This window comes from Paralichthys olivaceus, chromosome 16 (genome assembly GCF_024713975.1).
Source record: "Paralichthys olivaceus isolate ysfri-2021 chromosome 16, ASM2471397v2, whole genome shotgun sequence".
Lineage (NCBI taxonomy): Eukaryota > Metazoa > Chordata > Actinopteri > Pleuronectiformes > Paralichthyidae > Paralichthys > Paralichthys olivaceus.
In genome coordinates, this window is record NC_091108.1 from 19128773 (window position 1) to 19148104 (window position 19332).

The 19332-nt window shown below is 42.0% G+C and overlaps 2 protein-coding genes across 13 annotated transcripts in view; one reads left to right on the forward strand and one right to left on the reverse strand.

Moving 5' to 3' along the window:
• ctnnd2b (catenin (cadherin-associated protein), delta 2b) overlaps positions 1-3199 on the forward strand; it is a 154789-nt gene extending 151590 nt beyond the window's left edge. For all 12 annotated transcript variants that reach the window (XM_069511174.1, XM_069511173.1, XM_020110668.2 and 9 more), the window contains one exon: positions 375-3199. In XM_069511174.1, the coding sequence (XP_069367275.1) occupies positions 375-638 (264 nt within the window). In that variant the 3' untranslated portion in view covers positions 639-3199. The remainder of the gene's footprint in view (positions 1-374) is intronic.
• A 5594-nt stretch (positions 3200-8793) lies between these two features.
• On the reverse strand, positions 8794-18493 carry ankrd33bb (ankyrin repeat domain 33Bb). Its single transcript, XM_020105830.2, has 5 exons — positions 17303-18493; positions 15034-15163; positions 11172-11312; positions 10430-10593; positions 8794-10340 (listed from the first exon to the last, which is right to left on the reverse strand). The coding sequence occupies exons 1-5, from the start codon at positions 17786-17788 to the stop codon at positions 9684-9686; spliced, it is 1578 nt and encodes a 525-aa protein (XP_019961389.2). The 5' UTR covers positions 17789-18493; the 3' UTR covers positions 8794-9683.
• Between the last annotated feature and the right edge of the window lie 839 nt (positions 18494-19332).

Sequence of the window (19332 nt, forward strand, 5' to 3'; positions counted from 1 at the left end):
CTTGCTTGTGTTAGCCACTCACACGCTTACATTCAGATTTATACAGATATTGTATAGGTGTAGCCACACAGCTGAAGTTGGGACTTTATAGAGAGCTGTGTGCTATGCTAACGTTAGTCTTTAAATCTCTCTAAACTAAGTTTTAGTTTGAGTAAACAGTGTAATAAAGTTTTTATTCCTCATGTGTGAAGAGTCAATTATTCTAGAGTTCAAGTCAGTTTCTCACTGATTTTTCATCACATCTTAAATCGATTGTAATATTGTCTAAATGAAAATGTCTTTAACTTTTTCAGCATGTTGAGCAAACCAGATGTACCTGACTTCATGAGGGCTTAGTGCTTTATTCTCAGTTAAGATTTTTGCTGTGTTTGCAGGTCTCTTGTCAAGGCTTGCCATCAGAGCCCTACCCTCCTTTCCAAAACCCTCCGCCGCCCGACAGCGGCAACTACGAGGACCAGGCCTTCTACGAGAACCAGGTCCACGTAGGAGGGCGCCCCCCGCAGGGTGAACTCAACATGCACCTGCAGGGCCTCAAGTCCACCGGCAACTATGTAGACTTCTACTCAGCCTCGCGGCCCTACAGTGAGCTCAACTACGAGACCAGCCACTATCCAGCCTCACCAGACTCCTGGGTGTGAGGGGGGAGGTGGAGGAGGAGGGGGAGAGAATGGACGAAGGGAAAAAGGACAGTGAATGAGTTTAAAAAGATGGAGGAAACAAGATAAGAGGACAGTCCCTTCTTCCCCATCCTCCTCCATAGTTCCTGAGTAGCATCATACAGTAGGCAGCAGGGCGACAGAGGAGGATGGAGCACAACAAAGGAGATGTGAGGAGAAAATATGGGACATACTCTTTTCAGAAGGAGGGAGAGAGGGACAAAGGAGGACCAGAGGCAAACGGAGGAGCGGCCATGCATGTGCATGCACACCACCAACAAAAACCGACGGACACATTTTCTCTCTGTGTTTAGTTTGTGATCAACAACTGCTGGAGAAGGTTGAGCGGACAGAAAGACCTCATGCACCTGAAGGCCTCTGGATACAGCACGTAAAAGAGATGGACGCGGTGAGAGAGAAAATGAAGGAAAAGCGTAAAAGAAGAAGTGGGAACTACTGTAATATTGAGATGAAGAAGGACGATGGATGATAGAAACGGATGAGTGGACTCAGGGACGGACGGTTTTGGATCGCGAGTGGAATGTGGGAGAAAGCTGTAAATATGTGGTATAGCAACATGGCTTTTAGTAATGTGAAGCACAAGAGGCAGAGCTGTAGGACATGTAGAACGTCTGTCACACAAACCTTTCTTTCTTTCTATGGCTTCAGTGTGATGTTTCCTCCTCTGGGCAAAGAACGCTTCTGGACTTTGTCATTTGAACAGGTTTTTTTTTTTTTGTTGTGTTTCTACTTTTTTAATTCTGGATTCTGGTTGTATAGTATTTGATGTACATTGTACATTTACCAAGATGCATTGTGTTCTGTACATTGCACTATTTTCTGTGTCATGTCAGGCCTTTCGCCACTGGGTCAACCTCACTTCCCTCACCTACTACCCACACACATACACAGTGCACTCATACTGTCTGAACTCATATCACAGACTGATGTCAACACATAAAACGCTGAATATGAATTAGGCAATGAATCATTTCTGGTAGGAAGGATCCAGTATTCCTCTTACTGCCCTGCAGGTAGCGTTCACAGAGTAAAACAGCTGCCAAACACCTGAAGAGTAGCTCAAATTGTTTCCTCGACAAACTCGTGTTTTGTAAGGCTATCTTTGGGGATTTGGCAGCCATCTTCCCACATTAACGCCTCAAATCCCCCATTTTTTGTTCCCATGAGCCGTTCCTTCGAGCAAACTGTGCTCCTCGTGTATATAACCGTGCCAAACATGGGTTATTCCCCCCTCAGCCAAGGGGGAGGAGGTAATGGGTCGAGTTAAAAGGGTCCAAGTTCTGCTGAAGCTTTTAGCGGAACATCCTCATGGTTCTAACAATGCCAGTTTGTAAATGCTTTGGTTTTTCTAAACTGTGTTTTACTGGGATGAAATTGTCTCACCGATGCACCAGGAACGGGGAGAAAAATTCAAATGAAAACTAAAAAACAAAAAAAACCGAAGGAAGAAAAAAAGAAAGAAGATAACTGTAGAGGGACTGTGACTGGACAGAACCTCGCTTCCTCCAAAGTTGTACAAATTAGTTGATTTCTGTGTTGTAAAATAATCAATGTTTGAAGTACAAAAAAAACTTTTCTGAGAGATGGGTGGCCATTCTAACTTCATGGTAGACAAAACTGTTAATAGAGTCTGGATATATATTATATAAATATAAATATATACTTTTTATGTGCAGACGTGGATGTCACTTATAGCAGCAACATTATGGTAAAATACTTGTAAAAAAAAAAAATTACAGCAACATGTAGGAATTTCGTTCACATTTTATTTCCTGGTCAAAACACTAAATTGTCGACTTTGTGTAGTAATGTTGTTGCTATGTGGAGTAGAGTAGACCAGGGCCCAGGGATCCACGTTGTCACTGAAGCAGTCCAACAAGGTGCTATGTCCGCCAGAAGTATTTACAACAAGTAAATACATGTCACATCAAAACTATTGAGGTTTTTTTTTTTTAACACCTCACAGGTGACCGTTTGAAATCACGTCACAGAAGACATTCACGGTTGTTTCCTCTTTAAAGTGTGTTTCCCGTGCATGAAACTCCCTATTCTGAACAATTGGTATCATTATGCTTAAGAGTGAAAAACTGCATCCATGAACGCATGAGTGTTTGTTGTCAGTAAATCTGAAGGTTAATGGTTTCTGTATTTTTTTTGTAAGCGAGAAAGGCTAAATTGCAAAAACAGTGACAACAGACCCTGGTTTTCTTTACCCACTGCTGTTTAGAAGTCTTCTTCTGATGCTTGAAAAACCACTCATGATGCAACTGTCCCCACTGAAACACTGGATGACGAGCAGACGTACTGTATTTGTTAGTGAGCATCTGGAAACTGACAACGTTATGTATGTCCTTGTGATCCTTAGGCAGAAAAACCTGACTGTAAGACCTGTATGAAGATATAACATTGGTAAACTTTTTTGTTGCTAGACCAAACGTGTTTTAAAAAGAGAATTGTGAATCTTTCTATTGCCTCAAACAGATTGCAACTGCTCCAAAAAATATAAACGGGCCATCAAAGAACCTCTGACTGTGAGAGTCGTTTGTTCTCTTGTCGAGATTATTTTTGTTGTTGTTTTCCAGGATTGTGTTGCTCTTAATTAATTTATTTATTTATTGGTTTGTGTGTTAGCAGGATTATGCAAAAACTACTGCATGGATTTCCATGAAACTGGTGGAAGGATATGGTACATGTTTGGAAAGAGACCTTTCAATTTTGGTGCAGATCCTGAAATTTCTTTTCACTTTGTTTTATGTTGTCATTTCTGACATTGTCACTGATTTCCCAGGGAATAATTCATGGATATTTAAGGGAAAGAACAGATTGAATATAAGGGGACCATTGGGTCTTAGCACTCTTCTGAGTTTTGTATGTTTGACCATTAACTTAGCTCAGGCAGGTCGTGTTCCTCTCCTTCAGTACAATATATAAATTCACACACTTGACACAGTTCATCCATCACAGTGAACCATCAGTTCTTCAGTCAAACTCAGGCGGCTGTGGTCCCAAGGAGTGACCATTTTTCAAAGTGGTGCATTCAGGGACACAATTTGATAGATAGTGGTCATCAGTCGTCAAAGAACTGATGAGCTATATGTATGAAATTCTAATCAAAGCGAAAACTTTCTTTTTTATTAATTCGTTCTTCAGAAACCAACTCTCAAAACTCAGATGCAATCAGCAGCACTTAAATTGGCAATGTGGTGTTTTTACTGTGAATAAATACGTTTTGATTCTTCATTACTTGCAAAAACACATGGTGTATGTGCCCTTCAGGTCTGACAGACGTTGTGTGGATTTCATTCCTCAGTCAACATTTGCAAAGCTGATTTTTAAAAAGTATTTTAGATCCAGCATCGTTTCTCTCTAGTTTCTTGGCTTGACTTCTTCTTCCCCACCTTTGTAGGAGCATGGCAGCATACCTGTAGCATTGTAGCTCTTTGGATTTCGAGACGTTTAAAATGTTTGGGGTTTTTTCAGGAAGCAATGTTAACTAAAAGTACATTCCATCCTACAACATTGTGCAGTGGATTTTCTTGAATCTTAAGGGTGGGGCCCTTAAGATTCAAGAAAATCCGTTCAGTAGTTTCTGAGTAATCCTGTTGACTGATAGACGAACAGACAGGGATGAAGACGTAACTTTCTTGTGATATTATTTCCAGAATGTGAGAAAAATGACGATTGTTCTAAAAAGGAAACTATAAAAGCAGCATGTCTTTAAATACTTCACATTTAAGCATAAAGCAACACGTCTAACATGAGATACGTTACCACTGACACACGATGGAAAACAAGCATCACCTAAATACATCTGTAAAGAATTTTGGAAACAGACCATCAGGAACTGCTGCAGGGGCCCAGATCTCTGGGGGCCCTGGAGACCTGTGTGTTTGTTGCCTTTAGGGCGTTTGTTTTCTGACAAATCTGTGTGGGAATTTACACCAGTACAGCATTAACTGATTCCTCCATTATCATATGATCATGAAGCTCCGTGCCCTACAGTTACCTTGTGTCAAAATCTAGTTCTAATACTGTCATTGTTTCAGTTTATGTAGTGCTCAGCAGGTACTTTTTTATGAAGTAAATTACAAATAGCTAAAAAGTAAATGGGGCCTGGTAGTGCTCCAGTTTGGAAGCACTGGTAGATTTGCTCTCAGTGTGGAGTATAATGCAGCGGACCTCTGCAGTGTAGCATGTGCACTGCACCCACCTCGAACATGGAGGCAACACAGGCCTAAATGGCGACTCCTGGAGACCCCGTGGGACCCCAGACCCTCCAGCCGGATGTGAGATCAGCCAGTGATGCTGTGTACAGAGGGCAAAAAGAAAAAGTCACTGGACTCACCGTCAAGACCAAACGCTGATAGACAAGACCAGAAGGAGACTGAGACAAGTCTGAGTCGAAAAAACTCTGAGACCTACTCAGTCTATAGATGAGACACAGGTAGACCAGTCCTGCTTATTCTCTTTCCTTAAATACACATTCAGCTTTAATACCTGGTTGTTAGGGGTTTGTAACAGTGACAACTTGTGAGAAATGATTTGTTCTTATGTTTAAACAATCTCCAGCTGATTTGACACCACAGACAACAGGACACAAATCAAACCATCCGTCTTCAGAAGTTTAAAGCCGGTTTGATCACAGAAGTTATGTTGCTTGTATAATGCATCAGTGTGAAACATCCAATAGTGGGGGAGAGGTGGCCCAGTTTTTAAATCATGAGATGTTAAGATGTTTCTCATGAAGAAGAAATCTTTCCAGCAGCTTCACAAAAGAAGAGACGAGAGGAAGAAGAAAAGAGGATCAGTCCATTTTATATGTAACCATGTCTGAATGTGTGTCTGCACATGCTTATGAACATGTGTGTAGTTCATCTACATGTATTGTCAAGGGACATGAGTGCCCTCTGGTGGTCATTAGAGCAGCTGCAGCACAGGTCAGGGTGGCAGCCATTTTAGTCTCTGAGGCCTGTTCAGCTGAGCTGCTCGCTGCAGATTCATCACCACACCACAGGCACCGATTTTTATCAGAGAGAGCCGGGGTCGGGCCGCTGTGGTTTTCATTTCACGTGCACAGTCGGAGCGCGGAACAAAGCACGGCCGAGGTGTCAGTCACAGCTCCTGTGATGAGAGGCGGGTTAAAGTGCATCTTTCTTCCTTATCTCGGCCACAAATACTTCAGCAGGATGTTTATACAGTTAAAATCACACTCCTGCAGAGTCTAAAGGCCGGACTGATAAATTCCACCTGGAGCTGCCTTCACACAAGCTCTGCTGATAAATAATAAATAAAGTTTGGGACATCTTCCACATCATCATATCTTAGTCCACCAGCCACACTTGAGAAAACAAGTTCCTTGTTATGATTAGTTCAGATTTTCACAGATTCCTCATGGTTGACAGATTTTTCTTTATGTTTCTGTCTGTGCCCAGAGAATCCAGTGGTGACTCTGAGGTTTAACAGTGAGTCTGAACACAACTACACTAGACCTCCTATAGACATGTGCTCCTTGTAAACAATTATAAAGCAGATCACTTATAATCAAAGATCTATCTATCAAGGGGTACACAGGGTTGTTCACCAAAGTTGGTAGTTCGACCCCCAGCTCCTCCAGACTGTTTGCCGATGTGTCATTTTCTGTGACTAATTATTTTTAGGGTAATGATATGTACAATTAAAAAAGTACAGTTGACATTTTAGAATGTGACACATGTGAAGCAGTGGTGGGATCATGTGCTCAGCCCTGAATAGTGTCTGCAGTTAGTCTCCTACTGGACGTTAGGACAGGTGGACACAAGACGAGTGGATCATCTCCTCTCTTGTCTTTTGTTGATTGTGTCAGGATGTGGCAGAACGTCTCTCTCCTAGCTGCTGTTTAGTTGTTTTCCTGTATCTCCTTTGAGTTCAGTTTCCGTGGCTGTCAGGCCACACTCCTCCACATTATCAAGCACACCTGAGATCAATCTGGTTCATCAGCAAACCTGATTCCTGCCGCCCCCGTACTTCACTCGGGTCTCCGTCAATGTCCCCTCCACCCTCAGTTTGGTTGCACATTTTTACAATAAACTGTGCCATGTCACGTTTTACTCTGTGTCTGAGTCCGAGTTGTGCATCTTGGCTCCTGAAATCCAATTAATTCTAACAGATGGTCTCAGCTGTGAGAGGAGGCTGGTTACAGAGACGTCAGTGAGAAAATTCACCTGCAGCTGTATCAGTGAGGGGAACAGAAAAGAGAGAGGGGGGGGGGTGTATCCACTCTCCTCCCTATAGACACCAGCAGTCTGTCTGGTCCAGACCAGCTCAGTCTGAGACAAACAGGTCAGAGCCCATACATCCCTGTGGTTTTCTCTAATTTGTGACTTATCAAAGCAGGTTTTATCAAGAAATATAGAATATTGAGGGGGTATTAAGTATTTTGGGGTTTTCTGCCTCACAGCACCAAATGAACATCAGCTCAATGAAGGGCTCATATCCTCATATCCAAGTTTGCAAACAATTTCCTGTATGTTGCCACCATAGAAGACAAAAACCTCATCACTTTTCATATTTTTCTCACTTATCTTTACTTATTACAGAGCATCTGAATCTTCTAACAGCTCTTCTAACATGCTGGTCCTGTGTTCACAGAGCAGGACATGGATGCAGGACAGGACAGCAGCACCAAAAGTGCACTATCTTATGTGATTATTTAGGAAGTCAGCAAGTCTCCGCTAAGCTGTTTATTTTTGGCTCTGCTTTTGAAATTCTCCACAAAGCCTTTACAAAGCCTGTGTGATCTGACTCCTCAGCTCAGCTCAGCTGGAGCAGAAGCACTGCTCTCCCTCGCAAATACCTGTTGTACTACGTATCAGTGTTAAACAGCTTCCTGGCTTTCTGCTGCATGCTCAGCGATCCTTTCCTGTGGCCCTCTGCCGCTGCAGCCTCTCACAAATCTTCATTTGGACACGCTGTCGCAGCTCCTTTCTCCGTCCTCAGACTGGCTGTCACCCTGCTGCCTGTCTGAGCCCCGATTCTGTCCTTTTAATGCTCATCTACCGTTTGAGTCCACTTTGTTCCACCTTATAAACCTCATTCAGTACAGGTACTTTTTTTACTTAGTTTGGCCTCTTGTCTTGTTGCAGTTTTTTGTTTCCCCTCAGTATTTAACTCTTTCTTTTCAACTTTCTTAAAGATGTAGGATTTCTATACAAATAATATATAAATAAAAACAATAAAAACAAAGACAAATTACATTTTCCGTAGATGTTGCTGATTTAAGTATACAGCTAGTTAAAAATATGTTGATACCAAAAATATTTGAAGAAATATTTGCAGACAACATATTTGTTTTGTACCAGAAATATGTGATCCTGTAGTACAATATCCATTGTGGATGCAGACTACATCCTTATTAAACGTGTTTTAAACTTGTTTTATGGTTCTGTTTATCAATCAAACAAACATTTTGTTTGTATTGCCCATATTCATAAATCACTATTTGTCTCATATAGGCCTTAATAAAGTCGGACATCCTCTGACCCTAATCCTCAACATCCTCAAAAATGTAGAAACCTCTGACAGTCACGTGTGACAAAATAACAATATTTACAACATTCATGAGAAAAGACAGTGTCTGACATAGATGGAGCGGTGAAATCAATGTTAAAAGTATTTGTACATAAGAAAATGTCTGACAGGGATGAAGGGAGCAGCCAGGACAGTTGTAATGTCAGAGGTATGTTATGAAGGCAGGCGTATAGTAAATCTATGTAATCTAGTTGTAACCATCATCTACGATCAGCTGCCACCACCATCACAATCCACTATCTGCTGTGTGGCTGCAGGGGAAGGATTTAAAGGTTCAGTGTGTAGGATTTAATGACATCTAGTGGTGAAGCTGGCAGCCTCTGTGGAGAGGACCCCTTCAATGTAAATATAAAGTATTTAAATACAAAAGGCCCATTCTAGGGTAAAGAAAACAACAATTAGTAGCCTCCCGAACTGAACCTGGGAGATGAATCCACACGAGAGGACCTGGGGACACTGGCTCCTTCTCTACAGACACTCACAGAACCAATGGTTCTGTTTGAACAAAGAAAAAGTTACATTTATTCACATTAAATAAAAACTACTATCCCCAATTTTAACCAAAGCACTTTTATTATAGTTTTACAGCCCAAACTTAAACCTCCACTCTGCTGCTGATGTTGATAAATCAAGCGCTTCTTCATCCAAAACACCCATTTCATCCAGCTCTAGATGTGTATGTGTTAGTTGTATAGAAACCATTCAGAAATGTTGCAGTATTCTCTATCTGTTCTGTTCTTCCCTCCCAATGAAACATCTTTATATTCATTTCATCTTTTTCTCAGTCACTCCGATTTCTCTTAAGGGGGTGACATTTTGTGAGGTTCCAGCTTAGTATCAATACATTTCAAAATACTTCAGCTGCATACATTCCAGCAGAAATGCTACATCAGGCCATTTTTTACCAAAGGTTCCCATAGGTTTTATTTATATGAGGGAAAATGCAGCATGTACTTTTCCAGTTTCAAGGTCATTAGAATAAAACTTCCCTTCACCAGTCTGTAACGTTCTATAATGAGTATGTTTGCAGCTCGGTAGAAAATGTTCTGAGGCTTCACCAGACCACAGGATGGAGACCATCAGCTGAGCTCTTCATTTCTGAAACCCTCACACTTCATTGTCTTTGGTACCTTTTGCCACAGGCCAATGATTTTACCATATATTTGAGCTGCCTGTGCCACTGAGGAACTCATACATACCTACACCGTGGATGTTTTTCCTGAGCACCTGTATCGCTCACATACTGCATCACAAATTGTGCTTTTACAAATATGTATGAACTCAAGTAGAAACAAGGCAACAAATCCAACAATGTCGGCAATCTCAGAAAACAGGCGTGGAAATGATCCGTTATATTCATTACTTTTGCGTACACTGCATCATGTGATCCATTGGATTGCTGTAGTCACTCATCGTGCTCTGTCCTCGTCCCTTCTGTCCTCAACTCCTCCTGGTCAGAGTTAACAGTGTCTGCCTCTCCTGTTCTTGCCTCCTCTCTATTCTCTTCATCTTGTAATCCCACTTGGGAATCTGCAGCTGGTTGTGGTTATTGCTCCGTCTGCATTTCTCCGGTTTAAAGTTCGGAGCCGGGGCCTTGCAGAGCCTCACTTTGGGCACCGTGATGCCCGGCCGCACACTGCTCCTTCTCAGCATATTGAGTGGCAGGAGACTGGCTCGTCTAAAGGCCACCGAGGACGCCATGGCCACTTCACTGAGCAGCTGATTCTGCAGGCTGGCCCTCCGATCCCTCGCCTTGGGAATGAGGAGGACCCGTGAGTTCTGGAATAATCTCTTATAGTTGTTCAGTCTCTCCGGGCCCAAGTGCTTCAGCTGAGCCACACGATGCCTCCTCAGAATCTCCTGCACAGCGTGACGACGCTTCCCGACGCACGGCGGGCTGCCCGGGCACACTGTTCTGCAGGCTGTGGCAATGAGCGGGCAGGAGATACTGGTGGTGATCTGGACCATGTGGTCGAGAACACCCTCATCCAGAGGTTTTACCTTGTTGTTGATGTAAAACCTATAAGGGCAGCAGGAGAGAAAGTTGATCAAACGCCTCCAGCAGGACTTTGGTGCTCGGGCCTGGTCCACCAGCTCCTGCACAAGAGCATCAAACATTGTGGTTTAAAAGAAACGACTTGAAAAAGAACACAATTTAAATTTGAGGTCATAAAGAATGTATTAACCTCCAAAATGGGCCACTCCAGAGAGAAGGAGTCACAGAACTGCTCGGCACAGGGCTTCAACATCAAACGGTCCATCAGGTTGGCTGTCTCATAGCGACCCGTGTACAGAGCCCACTCCCTGGGAGTCAGACTGCGGCTGTTGTCCTGAGCCTGAATATCACTTCCTGGAAACGTGAAGATTTATGGAGATGATCAAGGGAAAGTCTGTGACTGCAGCTGTTCAGTAATCTGTTGAACATGTGCAAAGATTTGGATGTGGCTCAGGAGATTGAGTGGGTCATCCACTAACTGGAAGGTCGATGGTTTGATTCCTGGCTCCTTCAGTGTGCTTTCAGAAGTGTCCTTGGGCAAGATACTGAACCCTTTAATGCCCCTGAAGACTATACCCACAGTGTATGAAAGTATGTAATAAAAAAGTGTTGCATGTAGAGTGAATGGGTGCAGGCAACTTGTGTTGTAAAAACGCTGAGTGGTTAATAAGAAATTCTATAAATACAATATAACTATATATGACATGAATATATAAATACAGTCAATTTACAATTGATTTCAAACATTAAATGTGATTAACTTTATGCATACATTTTCCCTTACATATAAGATTTTATGTAGCCCAATATCACAGACTCACACACTTTCTCCTCATGGGTCAAAACAAATCAGAATATGTAGTTTCTAGAATTTGATGCTCATTTACTCTGCTTGTGTTCTTCTGCATAAGCAGAAATTAAGTTACACTCACCAGCCAGCATGAGAGCCCGGGTACACTCAGCTCGACCCTGCATGGCCGCCTTCATCAGAGCTGTGAAACCGTGACAGTTCCTCCTCTCAATGTCCAACCCAGGGAAGTAGTTCAGCAGATAGTTGCAGATGAACACATGACCTGCAGGACAGAGAGAGACATGGAACGGTCATTTAGACCTGGACATGTCTCTACGTAGCGTCTTCTGACATTGGATTTGCTTTTCTTTCATTCACACAACACAATCGATATTACAAACTCTCGAATCTCACTTTGAACATTTTGAGAGAAACAGTGTGAAAAGTTTGTTTTCTTAATACACAACTCTTATGTATATATATATATATACATGGATGTGGGCCACCTCAGGCAATGATGCAACACTTCTGGCCTTCTTGTGGCTGAACAAAATGGACGTGAGCCACTTGTAAAATAGTGTGCCCAAATATCCCAAAAACAAATATTGGCCAATTAAGCAAGGTGTAATCTGGATGTGAACCTAAAGTGGCCCACATGGTTAAAGATGAATTTGGCCCAAATAGCAAAAAACAACTCAAGTGACCTTTGGCACCTCTGGTTGACATGTGGTATTGCTTACTTGTGGCCTAGATCTGGCAAACAGAAGCGCACCATCCAAGTACCATCATCCCCTGCAGTACGCTGGGCCAAATCTGTGCCAAGACAATTTTGCTATGAGGCCAACAGTGAAAATTGGACCCATACCAGTGGATGTGGCTTAATATTGGTCAGTCAGTCAGTCCACCACTTGTCTAAACTGTCTAAACTGAAATATCTCACACTTGAGCACAATTAATACACACAACAAAGAACATAAAACTCAAGAGCATTAACTAGTGATTTAAAAGCAGTAATTCGTTTTATATTTTCCCAGCAACACTACTACAAAGTGCATTGATTTATTTTTTATTACTTGTCTTATCGTAATGTCTCATCCCCATCAAACTTTCTCTTTGCGTTGTTTTATCAGTATCCTCCCTGTGACTAATGGAACTTGAAGTCAAACTGCAGCTTTTTACCATCCACCACACTTTCTTAAACATTCACTTCATGACTCCCTCGTTGACCTGACAGAATAAAACAGTCTGAACTGCTTCACCGTACCAGACATGAGGGATTTCACACATCCCAGCTACTCAGCCTGTTCACCCTGCTGCTCTTTGCCGTGTACGATAAGTGTCCACTGCCTGATCACCAGACTCTTTCCTCACGCTGCAAGATCACTGATCCACAAAAAACTAAGACTGGATCATTTATTCATTAATTTATACAACTTTGTTGAAAGCAGCATAAAGGGACTACAGCTGTAACTTTCATTACATTGAGTTGCACAGTAATAATTCTTTCAAATCTTGAATGTTAACTCCAGATGTCTCGATATTTTCCTCCTTTAGTAAAGAGCGAGTAAAAGTTTTTCTCCTCTCTCTGATGACCACTTTGCTGCAGGAATCCCAGTCTTGGTCACTGTTCCCCCGAGGTGTTGCAGAGTACTCTGTCATGAAAGGGGATCAATACTTTTTTTAATGGAGCAGAAAATGAAGAGTAGTCTGCAGCTATTCATCACAGGCCACAGTGAGCCATTCATCATCGTTAGCAGATGAGAGGCTGCGTCGCTGTGTCTGATACATGTGGCTGCATCACTATGAAATTACCTTAGCGACGATAATGCTGGCAAATAACAGGGATTCTTGCAGGCACCAGACCTCATAATACGATTGGAGCTTTAGTTTAGACCAATTTTCAAAGTTAATTCTCTGCACTGAAGTTTCTACCACTGTCAATTATGCATTAAAGTTAAAGTAGTGGGGGAGAGAAATGTTTAAAAGGTCAAATGTCTCTTTAGGAGGGATATTGGATATTAGATGTTAGATTACAAGGATGATTACCTGATGTAAAGAAAGGCTTCACTAATGATGGGTTTATAAATGCACACATGTGACACAGATGTGATATGTCAAACATATGTGTGCATCCTAAGTGATCACAGTTGTGTGGGGACGTTAATGTAGAAAGGACCACACTGTGGTAAATGGAGGAGAAAGAATCTCAGTGAGTGCTCTATCTTCTCTGAATAATCTTTGTATGGATCCCTGTCGGTGTGAACATGTCAGCATGACTGTCTCACTCAAATACACTTACTCAAGATGACTCCATTAGTCTCACTGCTGGCAAGAGAGAGGAGATATAAAAACTTCACTTGTGTGCATGAAAAGTACTGTTACAGCTTGGCTCAAAAAAAAAAAAAAAAAAAGTTTAGGTTCTCCCCACAATATGCAGTACTAGGCTACTTACCCCACAACGGGAACCATTAACCACTGAAGAACACTAACCAGAAAAGGGATCGTGTGATTCCCGGACGAGCCCCCACTTGTTACAGCTTGGCTCAAGGTTGTAACAACAGGGAAATCACGCACACACCGATAAGGCCGAAACAACGTGATTTATTCAAATAACCAAAGAAATAAATCCAAACGATGAAGTATGCAAGTATGGTGAGTATCAGCAGTGTAAGGCGTGTGTGCGTGAGGGAAAGTGTAGGTGAGAGTGTTGAAACAAATGTAGAAACAAACCAAACTAAACCAATACAGAGGCCATGATGTCAGGTGGCAGCTGCCCAGGGAGAAAGAGAACAGACTGGGGAAGCAACCCCTTTATGCTTTTTGCTCCTCCCACCTCTCAGATGCAATCAGTTACTCTGACGACCCACCCAGACTCCTTCAAGGAGTAACATGAACAGGAAGTCACTTTGTGGGCCATCACAGTACATTTCAGTTTTCTCTTTTCTTTTTATGTAAGTTTAAGTTTTTCTGTTACAAGTCTATCACATCTTTCCATGTCAGAAAAGAGGGAATCACCAGCTAAAGTGACATTATACTTCTGTTCGAACAGCAGCCACAAATTACAGAAAAAAACTGTTACAGGATCATAGAAATAGTTTGTAGTTTTATTTTTGTTGCATAGATCGTTGCTTGTCTCACCAAGGAAAAGCATTAGAATGGGTGACACAAGTAGAGGGAGATATATGGGGACGCTTTGGGAGACATCTCCAGACTTGGGGGTGACAATTGCTCATGTTACTCTTTAAGTGTTTGTATATTGTTGCACCTTCTGGTCTCCTTGATGCATCAAGTCTACATTTAAATCTTCTGCATAAGACATCAGCTGCTGCCTGAGTTCTCCTCTAACCAGCTTCCAGAAAACTTCCATTACAACATGCTTGATGGCTCAACCTTGGCCTCAGCCTACATGTGTCATCTAATCTGGTTGCTGCTCATGCTTGTTGCTCTGTTGCACAGTTTTTGCAGCATTAGTGATACAACTGATGGCTGCACATACAAGAAGATGAAAGAAAAAGGGAAAACACAATAAACTGCAGATTTTACATTGAGTTGATTTTAAGCTCTTTTTGGAGACCTGACCTGAGATACAACTTTAAATGTGAAGTAACCATGTAGCACAAGGACAGAGTCACTGAGTCAGCATATTGACTCACTGTAATGTCACTAATGCTAACATAGGCTAATATTAGCCACATAAGCCACTGGTCCTAAGCATAAAAAAGTCAACCATTTTAATATACAGGCCAAGATCAAGACAGGGGGGTGAGTCTCAACCAGGCACAGTGTGTACATGCTCCCACAGTCTGAGTGGGAACTGATGAGGCTAATAAGTGATATTTTCCATGCTGGTAGGGGCATCATTAAGAATACTAACACTAACAATGCTGCTGATATTAAGAGATTTGCTTTGATTGTTTCTTGGATTTGTTTTCATCAAATAGAAGTTTAGAAAATGAGACAATCTACATATAGGTGGTCAATTCAAAGGCCCAAAGTGTGTTTACCTGCTTGCGCTGCCGTGATGAGAGCAGTGTTGCCCTCATTATCCTGCCAGTTGACATCCAGATACGGGCACTGAGAGAGGGCGATGACCACATCCACGTAGCCATGGTAACACGCCACAATTAGGCCAGACTGAAACACAAAAACAACAGTGCCTGAGTTTCTTCTTCCTCTTCTCTTTGACTGTGATTGATTTTGGCTTTTAAAAACACCCAATTTTGTTCCTCCCGGCCACAGTGAAACTTTTTTTTACGGTTGCACCACCATATTTCCCCTCAGGAGAAAATCATTGCAGGGACTCTTATAAAAAGAAATAATTCTTGTTGGTCATCCTGCTTGCAAGTAAAGTAAAGGCTGCAAGTTACAGTGTTGGCCAAAACAGATAGTGACACGGTAATAGAATGTTCAGGCACACCACTGGTCTCCAGATGGAGTTGTCATTGACCAAGCATTAAACTGTCCGAATTACTACTGGTTGATTTGCACTTAAAGTAACTGTTATATCATTGTTGATGTTGGGAATTGGGGTAATTCATGATATTTTAATATTTTTTTCCAGAGCAAAAGGGATTGAGTTACATATGGTAAATGGTCTGTTTTTAAACAGCCCTTTTCTAGTCTTGATGACCAGTCAAAGCTCTTTACAGTCCAGTTTAAGATTCACCTATCCATACAGTGTATCTACGTGCAGCACTTTCCTCTATGAGAAGGGACACTTCGGGGTTCGGTATCTACTAATCGACTAATTATGAATAATGCCTTAACCCAATGTAAATATACCATTCCACCTTTGGATAGAGACGAAGTTGATACATACAATTTGAGCATGATTTAAAGGTACAGTGTGTAGAATTGTGTGATATCTAGTGTTGAAATTGCATATTGCAGCTGAACACCCCTCACCTCACCCTCTCCTTCCAAACATGAAAAAGAACCTGTGGTAGCCTTTAGCTGGACTCATGTAAAAAACATGGCAGCCTCCATAGAGAGGGTCCCCTCGATGTAAATATAAAGTATTTAAATATAAAGGACCTTTTCTGGGGTAAATAAAACAACAATTCATACAACTTAGATGAAACGAACTAGTGAAAACATCATGAAGATTATTCTACATTAAATTTCTGCCAATAGTTCCCTTTCACCTCAATCTTACACACTGGACCTTTAAATGCATGAATTCACTTTTCCAAACTTCCCCTGTAGACTGACAAATATGAGATTATCTGCATTGTAAATTAACACAATGATAATTGCAACACACTGGTTCAATGTAGGAGTTGCAATTACACTACAGGTGAACAATTGGAGCACAACAGATAATAGTGCACTCATATAGGCCAGTATAAATATGAGTGCCTTGGTCAATCCCTCTATGTGTTCCAGCTCTATATGCACACATTGTATCTCTCACTCAGGGCTCAGGTCAATGTCTTTGAGAGCCTGTTAAAAGCTGAGCCCTGATGACAAGCTTCTTCTTGACACTGCGACTGTGCACTTTACACTCCCCATCTGTCACTGGAGGCTTAACCAACTGCTCTGAACCCTCCTTCAAGATGTGACCTTTAGTGGCTCCTGGAGCTGCTCCAGGATCTGCTGGCCCGAGGAAAACTGTTCACCCAGGGTCAATGTGTGTCCTATGCTTCATTATACAGTCATGAAACATATTAGAACACCAGATATGTGATTGTATGTATGTACGTATGTATGTATATATATATATATGTATATACATACATATATATATATATATATATATATATATATATATATATGCCTGCAGTGATGAAGGACTAATGCTCCTAGTACACATCAGTTCCTCAGCTGTACATGAACTCCATGAATATTGGACGTCAGCAATCAAAATATATTGGCTTAATCCAACATTTGAAGGATTTGACAAGTGAATGTGTTTCAGCCGTACTTCACTTTACACTTCTGCTGACTATTTTGCAACCAACACTATGTTGGTACAAATTTACATTGGTTGACCTGATCTTTTCCAGATGAATTATTCACGTTGTTACTAAAGTGATCAACATTACATTTAAGAATGAAAAGAAAACAATGCCTGCTTGTTAAAAAGTGAAATATATATGGAACCTGAAGCCCTTCATAATTCATTGGGAAAATAAATATAATTCTTCTAGGACACTATGTAACGCCATGTGGTTTCCAGTGGAGAACATTGAAGTTTCTTTGGTTTCCACTATGATGGTATAGTTTCAAGTGAGTAGAGAAAAACAAACCCTCAGCATGCATTAAACCACCTACTCTTCTGTTCCTATCTGTCTCCCTCACTTCCTCCTCGATCACTCCTTGTCTGATCATGATCTTGGCGATGATGGCGTTGTTGTTGCAGCATGCCTTGAAGAAGGAGATGGACTCAGGGCTTGGTGAGCGGTACATGTCCGACATGACTGAATTGTCTGGGGGATAGAAGGAGTCGTCCGAAGCGATGCTCCGCGTGTCCAAGAGATCTGGCAGAGCCTCGAAGTCCAGCTCCTCAAACTCCTGGTAGATATCGTCCTCATCTTCCCAGTAGTTGCGTGTGTAATCAACCTCACTCTCCTCATGATCGTCCTCTCCTGATACCTCGCTGCCATCCCCATCTTCATCAACCTTAGTGATGGACATGACAGGTGTCTCCATGTCCATTTTATTGTTCCTAAACTCAATCTCGCCAAATCCAGCTGCTCCAGTCGCGCCATTCTCTCGAACCTTTGAACCTTCAATTTGCTCCTGCGTTATTAACACCATTTAAAACCTCCCCCACACACTTTTTAAAATTATTGTGGAGTGCCAGGACACAGGACATCTCTAGGAGGACCTAGAGCTTATGTCCACTGGCCCGCCGTAATACAGCGTCTCATCCCAGACGTCAATTAATCTTGCTAGGATCCTGACCTTAACCCCTTTTCATCTCTAAAAGGTCACAGCTGAGGCATTGGATCATAGCACCGGTTGCTAGTCCTCCATCATCGTCAAATAAATCTTCAGCTTTCCACAGATGTGACAAATCCTCCACGCCACAATGTCACCAACAAATATTTGATCACGTGCATGATCTGAAGTCATCAGTCTATACTAATGAAGTGACCAAACACAGTCAATAGAAATAAAATGTCACACATATTCTTCTTGGATGGGTTCTTCAGCGTCACATTTCCAATTAAATCGAGTTTGACAGGCCCAAGAGCATCCATGGTTTCCAAAGTGCAGCTAAACCTACAAGTCAGCACACAGGCACCACAAGCTATGACCGTCCCATTGTGTAATCATGACGTCGGCACCCAGACAGGCAGTTTGAATCGATTATTTGAAGAGTTGAGTCGACGTTAACGTTGAAGTTGTCCTGTGGAAAGCAGAGGAACAGGTCGTCGTCTTGGTTGGAAACTAATCCTGTGTTTCCCTGTGGAGGAACGCTGGGCTTCTGTGACGATCACCAGCAATGGGATGAGAGACATTTGCTTCAACTGATACATGTTAATCCCTTTAGTCTCTCTCTCTCTCTCTCTCTCTCTCCATCCATCTCCAATTCCCCTGTTGCATTCTTCTAGCCAGCAACAAGAGAGTTTACATGTTTGCTGTTGGTAACAAACTGTAAATATAAATGGCACAAAGAGACTGTCTTAAACTGAACCTCTCTGATATCTATTTACGCAGAGACAACAGAAGAAAACAAGCAAGTTAAAATTATATCTCCACATAAAAACTTAACAGAGAGAATAACGTGTAAAATAAAGAAATCTAGAGATAGAGATATTCCTATTGGATAATTAATGTCAGTGTTAGGGTCAAGCCGACCCTGCCCCCCTCTGCTTTTACTTGTGTTGCTCTTAACGCAGCCAGCTTAAATTGGATTTCTCACCCATGTGGCCTACTTTGTACACAGGGCACAGTTGAAGGACTAGGATCACCTTAAGCCAAGTTTCAAGTCTTGTGTGTCCAAGTCCACGTCATACAGGAAGAGTCAGAGTCGAATCTGAGACGAGTTCAAGTCTGATCTATTAGAGATCTGTTCTGCTGCCTCACATCGTCAAGTTCACAGCAGAGCTCACAAGCATGTGGAGGACATGGGTTTATTTCGCCACGCACTGCACGGTTTTGATATTTCTAAGTTATGGTTCCAGAGAAGATCTCCATCTTCTTTGTGAGTGTGGCTTTAGCCAGACGATAGTGAATGGGTCCAGTCTCTTATTTTGTCGCCTGTCACTTGCCTCTCTCTTGTCCTTGGTCCGAGGACCATTGCTCCCACCATTCACACAGGTCAGACTGAGCCAGTTTCCTCTGTGTCCTTCAGC